Genomic DNA, 20,251 nt, shown 5'->3' with positions numbered 1-20,251 from the left:
AGGAGAGGGAAAAGCAGGCTTCCTGCAGGGCAGGGAGCCTAATGTGGGGCTCGATCCCAGGACCCTGGGATCATGACCTGAGCCAAAGGCAGATGCTTAACGAACCCAGGCACCCCAAGGATAGTTTTCTATTCTTTGAAATAACTTTGATAATTCCAATATTTTTTTTAAGTAAGCTCTACGCCCAACGTGGGGTTTGAACTCACAACCCCAAGATCAAGAGTCAGATGCTGTACTGGCTGAGCCAGCCAGGCACCTGTGTTATTTTTTCTAAATGAGTAAATGTATTTGAAACTTATGTACTGCCTTTTTTTCTCATTCAGACAACTTCAGAATATTTTTCTTTTTTTATTACCAATATTTCCCTACTCAGTAGAGCCCACTATTTACTGAAGATCTGAAGTAGCCCTCTGATCCATCTTCCAAATAAGTTATTAAAATGTTATCCAGAGCCAGTTCCCATTCCCAGTCAATAAGGCAACTCACTAGTTTTGCTCTTGTATCCATAGTAGTGCCCATTTATCTTGTCTTCTGTATACCATGTCTAAATTTGTTTTTTTTTAAAGATTTCAATTTATTTGAGAGAGAGAGAGAGTGCGTGCAAGCAGAGAGAGAGAGTCTCAAGCAGACTCCATGCTGAGCAAGGAGCCTGATGTGGGGCTTGATCCCAGAACCCTGAGATCATGACCTGAGCTGAAATCAAGAGGCAGATGCTCAACCAACTGAGCCACCCAGGCGCCCCTAGATTGGTTCTTAATCCATGACAAAAATAGCCCCTTTTATTTATGTAGACTCATTTTTTAATAGTATTTAAGCATAGCCACTAGCTAACAGCCTCCTGAGAGTCTAAATGGACTACATCTAATAGTCTTTCCTCCTAAAGAGCTCTCCTTTAAAAAACTTAAAGAGGGGCCCCTGGGTGGCTCAGTCCGTTAAGCGACTGCCTCCGGCTCAGGTCATGATCCTGGGGTCCTGGGATTGAGTCCCACATCGGGCTCCTCCTGCTCTGCGGGGAGCCTGCTTCTCCCTCTGCCTCTGCCTGCCACTCCCCCTGCTTATGCTCTCTTTCTCTCTCTGTCAAATAAGTAAAATCTTTAAAAAAATATATATATATAAAACTAAAAGAAAACATGTTCCCTTTCTCTTTTTGGATATTAGTACTATTTAGGTATTTAGTATTCGTGCCTTTTTTTGATGGAATCAACTAGTTGGCCAGACATAGAGGTGACATAGGTATGGATTCTTTCTTAAGGATACCAGGCTTGTTGGAGGTCCACAAGTCTAGCACTACCACCATAGATAAGACATGTTACATGTTTTGGTTCTATAGTTGTGTCATTGGATTTCTTTAGTACTCTTAAGTAATATAGGAGTTGAATTTTTTGGATACTTGTGGGATATCCTGTATATTTGATCAAGCAACTCTATCCTATTTTCTTTAAAGGAATGGGAAGTCTCTTTATCATTCTCACCGAATTCACTCAGTGTTTTAACTCTCTTCACCTCATGAAAAAGTATCTTTTAATCATTGTGGTATCCCCTGTACAAGGCATGGTGCATTTAACATAAGTTTGATGAATGAATGGAGGAATGTATGAGGAATGTTCTAAGATTATATCTTCCAAAGTCCTTATAAACCAGATCCCTTAAGGACTGGAATTGACAGGTCTTCTCCATAAATGAGTGCTGTTGTTACACAGTATAGGATATATATACGAAAAGATTCTTAAAAGATACAAAGTATTATTTTGTATCAGTCTTTGCTCTTGATTAGAAATGTAGCATTTTCCTTTAAATATTTACAGGAAAGTGAAGAGTTAGACTGGAATTTACTGAAACCGGATATTTATGCAACAATCATGGATTTCTTTGCTTCTGGCTTACCCTTAGTTACTGAGGAAACATCTTCAGGAGAAGCAGGTACTGTGTTGGATAGTTAATATTTATTTTAATTAAAAAAAAACTTTACTTTCTTCACATTTGTCTTGATTTTGGAGGTCATGATAATATAGATTTTTATCATTGTTTAGATCTGGAACCAATTCCAGAGGGAACAAGACTTCACATATACTAGTTTTATTCATCATTTTTGAAAAGTTGTGCATAAATTGAATATATTATACAAAACTGATGTTTTTCAATTATAAAAATTTTCAGACCTACAGAAAATAATATGATGTATACCAATTTGCTCTCCTCTCAGATTTAACAGATGTTAATTTTTTGCGGTAATTGCCTGAGACCCATTTTTATTTTTTTTTAAGATTTTATTTACTTGAGAGAGAGAGAGTGAGTGAGAGAGATCACGAGCAGGGTGAAGGGCAGAGGGAGAAGTAGACTCCCTGCTAAAGGGAGCCCGATGTGGGACTCAGTCCCAGGACTCCAGGAGCATGACCAGAGCCGAAGGCAGACGCTTTAACGGACTGAGCCACCCAAGCCCCCGAGACCCTTTTTAAATAGAACATTAAAGATACAGCCAAGACCTCACAACCTCCATCCACTGCTTTCCCCTTTCTATTTCCAGAGATGTATGTAAACCTGGTTTGTTTTTAAACTTTTACTACACGTGTAAGTCTCTGCGGGGAATATATGGTATTGGTTTTTTAAACTTTAAATAATGTGTGTTATATGCAACTTGCCATTTTTCACTGAGCATAATATTTTGAAATACAACCATTTTGAAAAAAATGTCATTCTAGTTTATTTAAGTGCTAGATAGTATTGTTATATGAATTAACTACAGTGAGTGAATTTGTTCCTTATGGTCAAGTGAATTGTTTGTGCTCATTTCTATTACAAACATTGCTACAGTGGGCATCCTTGTACAAGTCTCTGTGGGTATGTGGAGAATTTCTTTAGAGTATATTCCTAAAAACAGAATTGCTGTATTGTAAATTGTTTTAATTTACATGCAGATTAGCAGGATATAAGAATTTGAACTTTCTTATATCTTTATCATCACTTGGTGTCTTTTACTTTTTTTTTTAAAACCAGTATGTTAAGTATAAATGGTACCCTGTTTTAATTGCAGTTCCTTGATTAGCACTGAGACTGAAGGTTTTCATATGTTTACTGGTCATTATTTTTCTTGTCAGTAAATTTCCTGTTCATAATCTTTACCCATTGTTTAAAAATTGAGTTGTGTGTGTATATATATCTATATATATATATATATATTTTTTTGGTATTGACTTCAGCAGGTTTTTGAAAAATATTCTGGGTATTAATCCTTTGTTAGGTATATTCATTGCAAAGAACTTCTCCCTAACCATTCCTTATCTTCTCACTATGTTTAGGATTTTTGTCATTTAGAAATTTTTCTTTTTCCAGTTTTTTAAATTTTCACGAATTTGCATGTAAACTTTTCTCAGAGGCCATGTTAATATTCTCTGTTTCATTCCAGTTTTAGTATTTATGCTGTTGAAGCAAGCACAGACATTTTTCTTTTTCATGTAGTCACATATATTCATCCTTTCCTTTGTGGTTTGTACTTTTTGTACCTTTTGAATAAGTTACTTTGTATAAAGCACTTGGAAGAGTCACTGCATATGGAGCTTAGTATTAGCTGTGACTATTACAATTTGTTGTTGATGAAGTTTTTCTTTCCCCTAGTATCATAACGATATTGTCATGTGTGTTTACATGTACATATGCATGTACACACAAAAATTTGTATAGTCTTTAGATGAACAATTCCACTTCTAGATATATACCCTCAATGAGTCCTGTAAATGTACACAAAACAATATATGAAGCATGTTCATTGAAATATTTTTAAAATATATCAGCAGTTAAAAAGAATGAACTAGATTTGGAGATACCAATTTGAAAAGATATAAAAGAAAATACTAACTGATTAAGGAAAATTGAAGGGTACATTTATTTATATACTTTTACATATATACTATTTATGCAAACTTGAAATAATATCTCAATTATATTTGTTCTTGGTGGGTATATACATAGAATTGACAGAATGTTTGTAGAACCACTTGACTACACCTCCCCAGAGTAAAAAATACACAAGCCTGTTGACCCAAATATCCCACCACTAGGAATTTATCTCATAGATATGTAGATATGTGAGAAATATCTCAGATGTTGCAAAAGTACACAGAAGCATGTATGCTTCAGATTGTTAGAAATAGTAACAAACTGGAAACAACTGAAATAATTGAGAAATTAGCTAAATGAAAAAAAAAATCCATACAATTACTGTGTACCTATTTTAAAAATTGAGGCATATCTATATATGCTGATATGGAAAGGCCTTTTAGATATATTAAATAGAAAAAAGATATAGAACAGTGTGTGTATGTTATCTCTGTAAATTTGCACAAGAAAATTTAATGCAAATGTACTGGAAAGATATATGCTAAACTGTGATAGTGGTTGTTTATGGAATGATAGTGGGGAATGGAACTTAGGTTTGCTGGCATAAGAGAATTTTTTTTAAAGATTTGTTTATTTTAGAGTGAGAGCATGCATACTCACATGTGTGGGGAGGGGCAGAGGGAGAGAATCTTTCAAGCAGACTCCTTGCTGAGTGTGGAGCCTGATGTGGGCTCGATCTCATGACCCATGAGATCATGACTTGAGCTGAAACCAAGAGTCCAATGCTCAACTGACTGAGCCACCCAGGTGTCTTGACATAAGAGATTTTAATTTTATTATATTTTCTTTCTTTTATTAAAAAAGACTCAAAGTTAATATAATTTAATATTGATAATTGTTACATTGTTGTCAGAACTCTAGTACGTATTATAGTATAATTTGAATTATCTAATTTTTAGTTTTCCTAAAGGTAAATTTCTCAAAAAAATTTTTAAACCCATAAAAAAGGTATTGATGAAGATCAGTATATAACCTTATAAAGTAAAAGAAAAACAAAAATGACACAAAATGAAAAAACTGATTTTTTAGCATTTTGAAAATTTCCATAAGGCTTATATCTATATTTAGTATAGTTGTCATTTTGAAAACCACTAAATTGAAAAATTAAAAATGTAAGTTAACTTACAAAGTAGGTGTGCCTTTGTGTCTCACACTTTCCATCAGAATCCAGGCAATTTTTTTTCTCTACCATTTCTCAGTCCTCGAGGATGATGAAAGTTTACAAACCAAAAAAATTCAAACCCTGACATCATTAGTAGATCAGGTTATGTCAGTTACTCACCTTTATTGCCAAGTGTTGAGTTGACCAGTGCTCCTTAATTTTTCTTCAGAGAATCAAGGGGTGCCTGAGTGGCACAGTTAGTTGAGCAACAGACTCTTGGCCTCGGCTCAGGTTGTGATCTCAGTGTCATGGGATTGAGCCCAACGTCGGGCTCTGCAGTCAGTGTGGAGTCTGCTTGAACTCTCTTTCCCTCTCTCTCTGCCCCTCTCTCCCGCGCATGCGCACCTTCTCTCTCCCTCCCTCAAATAAATCTTAAAAAAAAAAAGTTTTTCTTCAGAGAATCGAATGATCTTTCCATCTTCCCAACTATCATTTCCATTTCCCTTATATCACCATGCCAAGTTACATATTCTATGCTTTTATTATTTTTTTAATGAGACATTAAGTTAAAATCATCCTGTTTTAATACTTGTATTTGCATGGATATAAAATTTCTACCATTGATTTATTTTATTTGTAATTGTTTCTAGGATCTGAAGAAGATGATGAAGTTGTGGCAATGATTAAAGAATTGTTAGATACTAGAATACGGTATGTGCTCATCATTCTGCCCAAAATCAAATATACTGCAGAGGCAATTTTCATTATAGCAGTATACTTTTAGTTGTCTGTGAGGAAAAAAAGCTCGAATAAATAAGTAGAAGTGAATGTAAACTGTAATAGGTAACCATGGCAGTTGAATTTAAAGCCTGTACATTCTGTATATTCACTCAAAATTTTAAGACAGTCTGTCTAAACATAGTGAAGGAGTTTATCTTTCACAGACACCGTCTAGATTTGATATTGTTATAATACCAAATTTCTTAAAATGAAAAAATGAGTTAAACAGTGTTTGGGTAGATTGTGAGAAGAGAAGTACTTTTTTTCAGGCTATTGCCCATAAAGAATAAATTTAAATGAGTGGAGAACCACAGGCTTCCACTTTTGCTTGTAGCGGACCAATGGTCCTGGTGAGAACTCCCAGAAATACAATAAAATACAATGAATTTTTTGTTTGTTTGTAAACAGTAGAGAGCTGCCAAAGCACACAAGATCCTATAGAGGAGGGAAGCTCATGAAGCCTTCCCGTGGGTCATTTTGCTGATTTTGGTGTGAGGCTAGAGTATGAGAATCTGGGCAGAGGGCAACTGTTTGTATCTACTAAATGTGAATATATGTACATTCTTGATCCAGCAATTCCATGCTCAGGTGTATTTCCAATAGTCATATATATATATGCCAAAAGACATCTGCAAGAATCTCCATAGCTGCACTGTTTGTAAAAGCCAAAATCTGATTTTAACCCAAAAGTCCATCCACAACAACAGGGATAAAATCTGGCATTTTCACTTAATGGAACACTATGTGATGATGTGGAAGAATCTCATAAAGAGCAAAATAAGCCAAATACAAAAGAGTAAATGCTATATGTTTTTTAAATGGAATTTATATTTATAAATTATAAAGTTACAAAACAGGCAGAACTAATCAATGGTAATAGCAATTAGGAAATGGTTACCTTTGGTTGCCAGGAGGCACAAGGGGGACTTCTGGGGTGCTAGCTTTGTGTCTTGGCCTGGGACATATGTGTGTTCACTTTGTAAAAATTCATTTAATTGATCATACGTGATTTGTGCATTTTTCTGTATTAATGTTATATTTCGATGCAAAGTTTATCTGGCAAAAAAAAAAGCCAGCATGTGTCATATTAGTCGGTCTCTGTTCATTCAAAAGAAATGGGTATTATCTTAGGTAATTGCTGTAATTATTAGGACATTTGAGATCTTAAATCCCTAAAAAGATTATTAATAAGCAGGATTAAATATAATAAGTGAAGCAAATATTTGTATGAATGAATTTTGGCATTTTATCTGAAATTTTTTAAAAAGTTACAAATGAGACTAGCTATATTTCTCGTTCTCTATTGTATAAGTAGCTCTAACTTTGTGAATTTTACCAATATAAATCTAAGCCCTGAGTTGTTTTAAATATTTTTGATGGAAACTTCAGTTCTTTTACATACATAACAAATATTCTGTGACCACAGGCCAACTGTGCAGGAAGATGGAGGAGATGTTATCTATAAAGGCTTTGAAGATGGCATTGTACAGCTGAAACTCCAAGGTTCTTGTACCAGCTGCCCCAGTTCAATCATTACTCTGAAAAATGGAATTCAGAACATGCTGCAATTTTATATTCCAGAAGTAGAGGGTGTAGAACAGGTATGCCAATATTATATGACAATTGAGATTCAATATTAAACTCAGTATTTGGGGATAAAAAGAAGAAATTCATGGCCTGACATATTCTTCAGGGGCTGGATCTCAGTGTTACAATTATTATCAGACTGAAGACTCCTTATTTTAGAATCTACTTTAGTGTTATGAATACCTACTATTTGCCAGGCCTTCTTACAAACATTACTCCTTTAATCTTCTCACAACACAGTATTGAGTAAGTTGTTCCCCATTTTGTACATAAGGAAATGGAGACTCAGAGGTCATACTGCTGCTCTGATTGTAGAAAAATTATGAAAAGGGGATTCAAAACATGAATTTCATAGATGAGAGTTGGAAGTCCTCAGTGGAAGAGCTCCACTGCATCATACTCATCCAGGCAAGAAACTCATCGAGAAATCATACTTTGTTGTGCAGTAAGACAGAGTACTGAGCGGAGTTCTAGCCTGAAAGCAGCATTTTTTCTGCCCCAAGGTACCTCAGGAATATAGCACAGATCCATCTCAGCAGTAAATAGTGACCTTCACTGCAGCAATTCTCAACCAAGAGGCTTGGCCTTATGGAAGGAGATTATCAAGGAGGAAAAAAGAATGTATGGAAATGAGAAATTTGAAAAAACTCTTCAGATCATTCTGTGCCTTTAGGGCGAGGGCATCTCCTCAGCTCCTTTGAGAACCACTCATCTCTGGGTAGTACTAAAATCTGTCCTTTCAGTACAATACATGGCATCTTCTCTTTGAAAGCCTTATTGGTCTTCTCCGTGGACTTAGGCTCTGCTTCGGTCCAAAGCCTCTTTCATTGTGTCTGTTTCAGATTTATGTTTATGGGTAAGTTCCTTGAAAGACTTGTCATCATATCCAGGTCTTTGTGTTCCTCTCCAACACTTAGCCCTGTGTGTTGTACATGTTGTGTACATTCTTTGTATTAAATAAGTATTTGGAAGAATGTTTCCAAATTTAGGAATATTCTGCCTAAAATAGGAATTGATTGACAAAATTCTTTGGATTGTATGTTGCTGAGATTAATTATAAAAATACCAATTCCTTAGAAGGAAATATCTATTTTTACTCAACTCAAAAGAGAAAATACGGGGGAATTATTTTTCCATGATAGTCTCAGATCAGAACCAAATTCTTCCAGATTTAAAGAAACAAACTTATTTTTGTTTCATAATCTTCTCTATGCCTTATATGCCTCTTTAAAGAATTGCATTACTTGACACTTTGGTGGATTGACAAAGGAACATTTGTTCACTTGTCCAGGGTGGGGTGATGAATTGGTAGTCAGGTTATAAACTTGAATTGGTGTTTAATTGTAGTAGGTATGTTGAAAAAAAAAATTCATGAGTTTATATAACTTTTTTCCTTTCCGAAGGACAATTCTTTATTTTCTGAGTAATATATTAGCTCATGAAAAGATACTAATCTTGGGGCACCTGGGTGGTGTAGTTGGTTACACGTCCGACTCTTGGTTTTGGCTCAAGTCTGATCTTGGTGTCATAAGATCGAGCCTGGCATGGGCTCCATGCTCAGCTGGGAGTCTGCTTGAGATTCTCTCCCTCGGCCCCTCCCCCAACCCCCTCACCCCCCACACACATGCTTTCTTTCTCAAATGAATAAATCATTAAAAAAAAGATTAATCTTTTCCTTTTTAAATCAGGTATTCATTAGTATTTTTCTAATAATTTAACTTATTAGAAATGAAGGTCCTCACATTTTTCTAAGGTTTAAAATGAATTTTTATCTGAGTAAGACCAAAACAATTAGTTGCTAGTATGATATTTTCTTTACTTTTTTTAGGGATTCATTTTTCTAATAATATATTTTTATAAAAGTTTGGTGTAGCTCCTAAGAATATATTTAAGTAAATAGAATATTTTTGGGAAAAAAAAGTTAATCATATTAGTCTTGTGGCTAGGAAATACCAATTAATTAATTGTTATAGTCACTGTCCAGCTGAGACTCTGGTACTGGAAAATTTTTTTGGGACAAGAAAAAGAGACCAATGCTTAATTAATTTGCAATATTAAATTTGCTTTTATGTTGTTATACCAGATTATGAGACAAACTTGTGTTTTGGGGGCTGTTGATAGACTTGGCCTTACTGGATTGACATGCATTATTATAGAGTAGAGTATTTCAGGTAAGCAAGTAATGGTATAATCAGGAAAATAGCAATTTCTAATCTTTTTCTTAATTCTTAAATTCTTTTTTTTTTTCTTGGTTTTAGGTTATGGATGATGAATCAGATGAAAAAGAAGCAAACTCACCTTAAAATAATTAGAATTTTCTTTGGGCCCAGCAGTTGGACTTACTGATAATATATACCAAGCTTTTATTATTAATCTGCTAAGGAACTTGAGGATTAATAAAATATGCCCCTTTTTTGGAGACTGATATATAAACATTGCAATGTTTGCTTTACCTCATATGAGTTATTTATAACATCCTGAATCATCCTCTGTACACGTGGATTTTATCCAGGGATATTTTAATGTTTGTTCTTTATTTCTCATGGTTCCTTCTTTGCATAATGTGTGAAGCAGTTCATTTTCCCTCATTTAATTTATTTACTTTTTTTATACAGAAGTAAATGAAGAGAATGCTTATAAAAATACTCTAAAATGGCTTAGCTTTTTGTGAAATATTTGAAACTATCTTTACTGGATTTTTATCTTGTTAAAAAAAACTAAACCATTTCTGGCTTAAAAATGGTATCTGGTTAGGGGTGCCTGGGTGGCTCACTAGATTAAGGGTCTGACTTGATTTCGGCTCAACTCATGATCTGAGGGTTGTGAGAACGAGCCCCACTTTGGGCTCTGCACTGGGCGTGGAGCCTGCTTAAGATTTTCTCTCTCCCTCTCCCTCTCTCCCCCTTCCCCCAAAAAAGTAGTCATAATGCTGAAAACTAATAAAAGAACCAAGTTCCAGAACGTAGACAGAATTTCCATTGGTAGAAAACACAGCAGGCTGAATTGAGGGAAAAGCTGCCTTAGTATGCTCAGGCTTTATTTTTTGAAGCAGAATCTCTTAAAAAAAAAAAAAAAAAAAGATGAGAAACTGCTTTGGTTCTTCTTCCACTGGCTTCTCCCGACTCAGAGATTTATAATCCGTGCCATGCCAGAAATTTGGTCAGTTATCTTTCTACCATAGAGGTACTGCTTTTTCAGATACCCAACATAGTAAATTACCCTTCTCTCTCATTTTCTATAATATTCAGAGACAGTAGTTCACAGACAATATCATGATAAGAGGGAAATAGCAGTGGTACATTTTATTTCTGGAATTCTGGTTCCCAAAAGTATCGATATTAAGATAGGGTTGGAGGGGCACCTGGGTGGCTCAGTGGGTTAAGCGTCTGCCTTCAGCTCAGGTCATGATCTCCGGGTCCTGGGATCGAGCCCCAAACTGGGTTCCCTGCTCAGCACAGAGTCTACTTGTCCCTCTCCCTCTACCCCTCACCCCTGTTTCTGTGCATGCTCTCTCTCTCTCACTCTGCTCTCCCTCTCAAATAAATAAAATCTAAAAAAAAAAAAAAAAAGATAGCGATGGAAACAGGAAGAACTCCAGGATTTGTAAATGCTGGGATTTAAAGTTTATATGTTTGTCCTTTGGTTCATAGAACCAGACAGTGGGGTTGGAGAATTTGTTCCCTGAGCTATTATAGATGAATTCAGGTCAGACTTTGGGAATTGCTTTGTAGACTAGACACATTAACCTGCCCTTAAGAAGCTACAGGAAATTGAGATGAGGAGATAGAGTTAATGACAAGTCTTGGGTATGACCATGAAATAAGTGGCTGAAGTGGGGAGTGAATTAGATTCTTGGAGGAAAGGAAATCGTGGAACTGAGAGGCCAAGGTATTGGGAAGATTTTCTGCAAAAGGGAGCAGCCATGAGAAACAGGAGGAAAGGTGGGGAAGATCTTCCTAGACATACAGAGCAGTGTAAACAGAATCTGGAAGCTGTGAAATGTATTTGGGAACTGCAAGAAGCGAAGTACGGCCTGGGTGTAAAGTGAAAGTCCTTCCCTGGAAATGGTACAGAAGCAAACAGTGGGCTGAACAGAGTGCTACAGAATCTAGTGGTGGAGGCCCTTTCAAATATCATTTCTTTTTTTTTCTTTTTTAAAGATTTTATTTTTTTGAGAGAGAGAGAGCACAAGCAGGGGGAGTGGCAGAGGGAGAATCAGACTCCCTGCCAATCTGGAAGCCCTATGTGGGGCTCAATCCCAGGACCCTGGGATCATGACCTGAGCCGAAGGCAGACACCAACCAACTGAGCCACCCAGGTGCCCTGTCAATTATCATTTGTGATGTGACCAGGGAAGGTAGATCCCACTTCAGGGGATTAATTATAACTAATCTCAACCAGTCATTTTGACTCCTTTTCTCTTTGCCAGTCATTAGTTTAGGTGTGGGCATATGACCCAGCTCTGGCCAACGAGCTGGAAGAGAGGGTCTACTGGAGTGTTTTTAAAAGATTTTCTTCCCTGATTAAGAGAGAGAGTTAATCTATGTAAAGAGGGCTTTTTTCCCCTCGATTCTTTTCTTTCCTGTTTGGTATGCTGTAGAATGAAAACTTAATGTCAAGGCTATGACAGTCAACTTAAAATCATGATGAAAAGCCAGTCCACTGAGAATGGCAAAGAAGAAGGAAACAAGGCCTGGATCCTTGAGGACATTATTGACTTTTGAGCTAGCCCGGGAACCACCCATTTTCAGAATATCATGTGAGATAAGAGGTTTCCTTGTTTTGAACAACTGCTGTTGGCAGGTGCTGTCACTTGAAGCTGGTTGCCTTCTAACAAAGAGCCTTGGTAAATCATGGAGGAGTTGGTACATTAATTTTACTGCTTTTTTTATTTGTGGCAGATGGTGCCAAATACCAATCTTAAAATGAACACAATATATTTTTAAATTAATTGAGCCACTTTTTTGATCAAAAGTTAATTTAGAAGGTGTAGTTTAATCAGGTAAAAGTTTTTACTTTTGAATTTTTAAATTATGCTTTATTTTCTCCTATACGGTCCACAAAAAAGGGAAGTAATCATTCACATTAAGTTGTGTTTGGTAAAAACAAAAATTAGTCCCCCAAAATGTATAAAATCTTGCAAGTATTATTGGAAAACCCTTTATGAACATGGGACATTTGAAACTAAGATTATTGGCCAAGAGTCAGCCAAACACTTGGAGGATTTTTTGCTAATGAGAATTAGGATGAAGCACTATCCAGAATGACAAGGAGTAAAATATTTAAAAATAGCAAACTTTCATTGGCATTCACTATGTGACAAACACTATTATAAGCACCTTACATTTATGAAGTCATTTAACCCTATGAGATCAGTAACTGTTACTGTCCCCATGAGGCACAGGGAGAAGTACGTTTTCCATTGCCATACAACTTCAGTGGAAAAGCCAGGAATATGAACCCTGGCATTCTGGCTGCAGACCCTATATTTTGTCTTAAGGGGATTAGACCCACATACCCCTCCTGAGTATTCTTACCTGATGGGGGAGAGCATTCCTTGCCTTCATAGGTGCTGCTTTCTAGTGGGCCAAAGTCTTCCATCTTTTATTTGCTCCTGACTCTAATGAGCCAAAGCAGTGGTATGTGCATATGTGTCCTTCCCCCCCACACCACCACCCTTTTTCCAGCAGTAGGAAGCTAGCTGCTCTTCAGTCCAGTGGGAATTTATATCTTCTTGGGAAAACCCAGCTTTATACTCCATTTCCCCACAACAGTTATCTATGCAATCTTGACAGGGTTCTTGTAGGCTATGCAGAAATGCCTTTGTATCACCTGAAAGAAACTGGGAAATCGTATTTTTTTTTTCCTGTCACCTTACATTTCTAGTGATCTTTCAGCTCTAGGCAGCTCCATGAATGGTCTGCTTTCATTCCAGCTCTGATCACATCCTACAGAACAGAAATAGTAGATAGGCCCAGTTAATCTCATGGTTTCCTATTTGTGGACAATTTCTAGGCAGTAGAGTGAGTTTCCTTCTAGCAGAGCTAGAAAACTCTGCCCCAGGTTCTGCCTACTGGGAAAAGTTGGAGGCACTGCAGAGAGGAGTATAGGGGAATATCCTAATTCTAGTGGGAGTCCGCATCCTTTGTTCCTAAGCTTGAGGTTTCCTGGTGGGGCAGTCAAGGCTGTGTTCATCTGATGTAGTGGGCATCTTTTGTTTGTGTCTTCCAGGTGTCCCTTCATTTTTTAGCAACACCTTCCCCTTTCCTTTGAGGAAAAGGAGTCTACGTGGTGCTGGGGGAACTTGCTGGCTCTCTTGTTGGCTCTGTGTGCCTCTGGTGACTCCATGTGGTGCTGGTCGAATTGTCTAATCACAGTGTCCTGCCTTCTGCCACACGAATGAGTGGGGCATAGGAGTCTGCATTGGACCCATCCGAATCCTTGCCTAGAATATGAAAAGTGAGGATGGAGGAATAGCCTCTCTCCCCTTGGACTGCAAACTATAAAGATGTGATTCCAGAGGTGTTTGAGGGTCATTTCCCTGTGCATAAGGTCAGGGAGAGAGAATCAAAGGGAGTTCTGACAATACCGTTTGTGTCCCTGGATACAGGTGTGCCTGAAGCTGTACCCCTGTCCTTTCCAATGACATTAGCCAATAAATCCCCTCTTTAGCTACTTTGAGTGGATTTCTATTCTTTGTCATTAAAAGCTCTATCCTTTAGAAATTTAAAACAAATTCATATATTCAGCATTGAGAAAATCAGTAAGATCAACATTAAGTAGATGTATTAAGGTTCTCCAGAGAAACAAAATGAATTGTTATCTATTTATCTAAGTATTTATTTCAAGGAATTGGCTCATGTAATTATGGAGGCTGGAAAGTCTGAAATCTTCAGGGTGGACTGTCAGACTGGACACAAGGGAAGAGCCAATGTTGCAGTTGAAGTCCAAAGGCTGAGTGCTGCCTAATTCCTTCTTGCTCCAGGGAGGTCAGTCTTGTGTTCTATTCAGGTCTTCAACTGATTGTGTGAGGCCCACCTGCATTATAAAGAGCAATCTGCTTTACTCAAAGTCCACTGGTTTAAATATTAATCTCATCCAAAGTACACTAACATCCAGAATAGTGTTTGACCAAATATCTGGGCACTGTGGCTCAGCCAAGTTGATACATAAAATTAACCATTATAGAGGGCAGAGTTTGCTTTTATCACTGACTTATTTCTGATTCCTTCTTCCATATCTTGGCCACTTCTTTCTGCATTATCATACTCAATTCCACATGCCCTTATGTTGTCCCTTTTTTGACCAGTGTCATCAACCAAGGTGATCTGTCCAGATCTGCCTTCTTTCTGATTTCAGAATCAACTTCATCTGCATCAAAACTCTCATTTCCTCAGTGACCTTTTCATACCTGGTATCCAAATGAAAATTAACTCTATATGTAGTGTCACTGTAAAGTGTTAATAGAAGATAATGACTTACTGTAGACCTCCTGGGGGAAGGCAAGGTGCTCTGCCTCAAATATAGAAATACAGATAAGAGTTTAGGCAATGTGATAGGTAAGGAGTGGAGGTAATTTTGGACAAAGGAACTTTGTGGTCCCCTTCTAATCCCATTTTGTGATTAGTTCTCTATAGTCATGCCCTATTTAACATAGGGTTACCTTTTTAGTGCTTCCTTTCAAAAAAGAGCACATGCAAAGATGAAAAAGCATCGTAGTCCATTCTTAGGGAGCTAGTTCAATATAGCTAGACCATAAGATGCTTGCTTGAGTAGAGTAGTGGGAAATGATGCTGATAGAACCGGCAGGAATGAAATCCTGGGTAACTGTGTGTGTGTACATAGGAGTCTGGACTTAATCCTGCAGCTGAAGGGTACCCACTGAATTGGAAGCAGGGAGAAACAATCAGATTTGTGTTTTTAAAGGTCATTTTGGTGTGAAGGTGTATAGGATGAATTGGGATGGTGGTAGAACCAGAGGGGTTCACTGAAGGGGTCTTGCTGAGGCCCTGACTGGTGCCTTTTATTCTTGTGTTCATTTCTTCCATCTCATAGGCCTTAGTAGCTCCTTCTGTTTCTTCTTCCTTTGATACTTACCACCATCTTCTCTGCCCACTGGGGTACATTTCTCCACAAGACTCCCTAAAAATTGGGACATTTGTATCCCTGCTCCCCATATTCTTGTTACGCACAGGCCTTTCTTTTTTTAATTGAAATATAACGGACATATATTAGTTTCAGGTTACAACAGAATGATTGGGTATATGTATATATTGCATAACAATCACCACAATAAGTCTTGTTTACACTCATCACCAAACATAGTTACAATTTTTTTCTTATGATAAAAACTTTTTAAGATCTACTCTCTTAGCAACTTTCAAATATACAATGAAGTATTATTAACTATAGTTACCATCCTGTTCATTACATTCCCCAGACCTATAACTGGAAGTTTGTATCTAGGCATTTTTTATTATAATAATTTTATTGCTATTATTGGAATTCAGGTAAGGGATAACAAAAATTACAAACCTGAGGACATTTAAAAATCTTTTTTTTTTTTTTTAAGATTCTATCCATTTATTTGAGAGAGACAGAAAGAGTGTGCGTGGTGCACACCCAAGTGGGGTGAGGGGCAGTGGGAGAGAATCTTTAAGTAGACTACCCCATGAGTGGGGAGTCCCACATGGGGCTTGATCCCACGACCCTTGAGATCACAACCTGAGCCGAAACCAAGAGTCTGAGGCTCAACTGACTGAGGCACCCAGGTGCCATCCCCCTGCCCCCCATTTAAAAATTTCATAAAGCTATTTTAATTACAGTTCCTTTTCTTTAGAAATGGCAGCTGGAAACCCTAATGGCCTTCTGCCCATCAGGCTGTATGGCATGAAGGAGACAGAGCCATCAGGTTTAACAGGACAAATCTGTGAACAGAGAAATGGACTTAAAGAGATGATGACACCATCCGTACCATCATTCTTTTTTTTTTTTTTTTAAAGCTTAGTTAGTTCAGAACTTTTGATGAGGAGAGAAAATCCTTTCCATTTCTTCAGATGTTTGAATTAGACCCAGATGTCCCCTTTCCTTTACAGATCATTTATTTTATTCTCCAGTCCCTATTCCCAAAGGTCCAGCTAAGGCAAAGCTCTATAGAGATGGGGGTCAGACAAACAGAATTCTTTCATATTAGTGTCTTGACTGGAGCATAGTTATAAAGCGCTCTTTGTTGCATTGCGTTGGGAAAATACTGACTTTGAAAGTTTCTCTCAACCTCCTCCTTGCCATACATCCTGCTGGGCAGAAGGCCATTGGGCTTCTAGTTGGTATATCTAAAAACAATGTGGAACCCACAGTATTATTAACTATAATCACCAAGGAGTCAAAGTGTGATTCCAGTGTTTGAACAACACCTTTGTGCACTGCTAGCAAACCTGATGATGCCACAAAGAAAGTGCCAGCAGTAGCATCAAAGTTCTCACGCTCAAACTAAAATACCATTGAACCCCTTGCTTTTCTCCTCTCTTTGTTACCTTGACTCCTTGGCAATATCACTGCAGTCTTACTAGAAACTCTTAGATGAGGGTTCTGAGGCCAAGATGTACATCCACAGTCTCTTGCCTCTTGAATTAAGAAATGTGTTGTCGGGGCGCCTGGGTGGCTCAGTCATGAAGCGTCTGCCTTCGGCTCAGGTCAGGATCCCAGGGTCCTGGGATCGAGTCCCGCATCGGGCTCCCTGCTCGGCGGGAAGCCTGCTTCTCCCTCTCCCACTCCCCCTGCTTGTGTTCCTGCTCTCGCTATCTCTTTCTCTGTCAAATAAATAAATAAAATCTTTAAAAAAAAAAAAAGAAATGTGTTGTCTATTAACAAACAGCTCACTGTTTTTTTTAACTTTGCTCTGGGGTCATTTAGGGGCTTAAGGGACTGAAATATTAAAGGGCTCTTAGGTGATAAATACCTAGTTTAGTTAATTGTAACTAAACTAGTTAAATGTAACATTTTTCTAGCCTCTCTTTGAGGCAAGTAATAAAAAGCATTTATTTTTTCCCTCTAAGAAAATCTGAAAAGCCCTTCCTTCGTTCACTTGATCATATAACCAGTCATAGGAAGTCAATTCCACTAATATGGCTTTTTTCACTCCTTCAAAAACATTTTTTAAAAAATATTTTATTCTTTTATTTTTTTTAAGTACTCTCTACCCCCAATGTGGGGCTCAAACCCATGACCTTGAGATCAAGAGTCGCATGCTTCACTGAGTGAGCCAGCCAGGTGCCACAAAAACATTTTGATCCGTTATTTTGTGCTAGGGTTTATACTAGGTGTTAGGTATGCAAAGGATTGTTCTAGCCTCAAGAAACAGCCTAGGAGGGAAATAGACACACACACACAGTGTCAGAAGTATATTGATTTAAAGGGGGCAGGTCAAAGAATGAGAGCTTAATCCATGTCCCTAAGTCTGTCTAGGGAGAAAAAAAATAGGTTTTTCCCAATGGGGTGGGGATTCCACGAAGAGTAACTAATGTGTACAAAATATTTGAGAATGTTGGCACAGTAGGGAAACGGTGTAGCGTTGTTGGAGTGTAAAGGGCTGGAAGGTGGGGTAGGAAGACAGCAATCGTGTGAGGTAAGCCCAGATAACTAGGGTCAGAAGTCCATGCCATGTTCTGTATGCCAATCAAGTTTTTATTTGATCCTAATCTAGAGCCATTAATAGTTACGATAACTATCTACATTTGACTAAAGTTACCATTTAAATCTTCCTAGAGCAAATGCTTGGATAATAAATTCTCAGAAACATCATCTCTCTCTGATTAAGTCTCTCTTGGCAGGAGTGGTGCATTAATTCACAGAATGAATCGTCAGTGAGTCAAATGTAAGGCTGTCAAATCTGGGCAATTCCTAGTCTACTCAGGTGGGCCATCAGAAGTCCGGGCCAGAAGTTTCACAAGCCCAGGAGCACAGTGTTGTATCCTTGAACTTTACCTTCCCCCCACCCCCGAATCCGCTCTGCCAAAATCTGGGGGTTAGGGAGGCAATGAATGGGAGTGGGGTGGGGTGCGGAGGGCGTTAGAGGCCAAGCATATTACACAGAGCTTAAGTCCGGAACTGAATTGCCTGTCACCAGAAAGACTGGACGAACCTGAACGGCGCTTTACATCAAGAATTTTGGTTCCCCTTTCCTCCCTACCTCATTCAGTTTTCTTTGCAATTTTTCTTCAGCCTTATGTCCCTTTCCAGCCTGACTTGTTTATTTGTTCCCCAGAACCCCCTTTTCAGGCCTCCCTCTTTCTTCCCCCTTTCTCCGCCGCTTCGTAGCCTGGGGCCTTGGGTTGCATTGGGCGCGTGCTCCAATGCTATTTGCTTTGCTGACAATTCCATCCTCCTCTTTCCTTAACGTTCCGTCTTTCCCTGCCAGCCGCCGAGTTTCTTCCTCCCCCACGGCGTGGTTCCTCCAGCTGCTCGCCCGGGGGCCGGGCAGCTCCAGGAACCCCAAGCGGATGCGGCCGCCGGCTGCTGCCACGTCTCCGCCGCCAGCAGGCCAGCGCTTGCGTGGGCTCGAGGGCGGTGCGGGGCGGTGCGGGGAGGCGGGAGCTACGCGTGAGCGGCGCGGATGCGGCCCAATGGGATCCGCGGGAGGCGGCGGCGGCGGCGCGCTGCGCGCCGAGGGGCGGGGCCCGTCGGCAGTTGCTGGCGAGCCCGGGAGGCCGAGAAGGCTGTCGTTCCTTCGGCCGTCGCATCCCCGAGGGAGTCGTGTTGGCTTGCCCCGGGCCCCCAAGCTCGCCGATCGCCCCTGAGGCTCGTGTGTGCGCTCCCGACCTCGCCAGCCGTTCGCCGCTCGCCCGCGGACCGTGCCTTTTGCATCATGTGTGGTAAGGGGGCTGCGGGCGGGGGGCGTGTTGCGGGGCGGTGCTGGGGTGCGGTGCGGGCGCCGCCGAGGCCGGAGGTGCTGGCGGGAGCCGGAGTGTGAGGGTGTGAAGTCTGGGTGCTGGGTGCGGAGGCCGGCCTCTGCGAACGGGATGGGGGTGGTGGACCTAGGAGGGCACCTGAGAGGAGGGCGGGCTCTAGAGTGGATCTGGGGGGCCAAAGGGGGCGGTTTTTCGCGGAGAAGGGAACCAAAATGTAGATAGATGTCTTGGAAAAGGAGAGAGGGCCGAGGGAACTGAGGTGTGGAGCGGTTTGCCTTCAAGAGTCCGTCAGGTGAGTGAGGCAACCTGTGGAACATCAGGTGAGATCGCTTGAACTTATCTTCCTTTCTTCTAGGTTTTATCTTTTTAAAAATACTTATTTTTAGTTGCTTTCTTTCGGGCAGGCCCAATAGAAACAGAACTATATACAGCTGGAATTATAGTGGCATTCCACATAATCTTACTTCCTGCCACCCCCTGTCTCAACAGAAACCATTGCTAATCAATAACTTGGTGAATGGGCTTAGACCTAATCCTGTGGTGGAAGAGGCCCGAAAGTGACCGTAACATGCGTTATCACGTGCACGTGCACCCATTTAAAACACCTATGAACAATGTTGGTCCACATTTAATAAATGTTTTACCAAGAGCAGTTAGAACATATGTCCTTTTATTCCATGTTTCAGGACTTAGTAGTTTTAATATTCCCTAAAACTGTTAGTAAAGGGGATTGTCAGAATTATATCTGAAATGATTGATAAACTCCAAAATAGGTATTTACTTGGCCATTGTCGGTGGAAAGTATTCCTGCACTTTTATTGAAATTTACAGCTAACCTTACGCCTGGAAGAAGGAACGTTTTTTTAAGGGAAGTAGGATTGTAATAGAATTGAAGCTATCTGGGAAACTTATTCTTCACAGCCTTTTGCAAGAATATCCTGGGGGGAAGTGGCTTGTACTCATTAGTGTATATTTTTCTTGT

General features: G+C 39.2%; 2 protein-coding genes and 1 non-coding gene across 4 annotated transcripts in view; 2 read left to right on the top strand and 1 right to left on the bottom strand.

Annotated features, from left to right (window-relative positions):
* The window catches only part of NFU1 (NFU1 iron-sulfur cluster scaffold), a 24,718-nt gene extending 10,679 nt beyond the window's left edge, over positions 1 to 14,039 (top strand). The window contains exons 4-8 of one of the 2 annotated variants that reach the window (XR_014148912.1): positions 1,806 to 1,920; positions 5,647 to 5,707; positions 7,203 to 7,377; positions 9,622 to 12,122; positions 13,595 to 14,039. Coding sequence is in view for 1 of the 2 variants with exons in the window: in XM_081832139.1 (XP_081688265.1) it covers positions 1,806 to 1,920; positions 5,647 to 5,707; positions 7,203 to 7,377; positions 9,622 to 9,666 (396 nt within the window). In the remaining variant the exon portion in view is untranslated. Of the gene's footprint in view, positions 1 to 1,805; positions 1,921 to 5,646; positions 5,708 to 7,202; positions 7,378 to 9,621 lie in introns of both variants that reach the window. The other variant, XM_081832139.1, reaches the window with a different exon arrangement.
* LOC115939778 (U6 spliceosomal RNA) lies at positions 3,327 to 3,433 on the bottom strand. The gene has a single exon (XR_004074550.1). It is a non-coding gene; the product is annotated as a U6 spliceosomal RNA (small nuclear RNA).
* Positions 14,040 to 19,052: 5,013 nt separating the features above from the next.
* The window catches only part of GFPT1 (glutamine--fructose-6-phosphate transaminase 1), a 52,066-nt gene continuing 50,867 nt past the window's right edge, over positions 19,053 to 20,251 (top strand). Inside the window, exon 1 of the mRNA XM_081833622.1 lies at positions 19,053 to 19,233. Coding sequence (XP_081689748.1) covers positions 19,227 to 19,233 — 7 coding nt within the window. The 5' untranslated portion in view covers positions 19,053 to 19,226. The remainder of the gene's footprint in view (positions 19,234 to 20,251) is intronic.

This window comes from Leptonychotes weddellii, chromosome 10 (assembly GCF_054177405.1).
Source record: "Leptonychotes weddellii isolate Sample4059 chromosome 10, ASM5417740v2, whole genome shotgun sequence".
NCBI classification, from domain to species: domain Eukaryota; kingdom Metazoa; phylum Chordata; class Mammalia; order Carnivora; family Phocidae; genus Leptonychotes; species Leptonychotes weddellii.
This window is presented reverse-complemented; position numbering and strand designations above follow the sequence as displayed.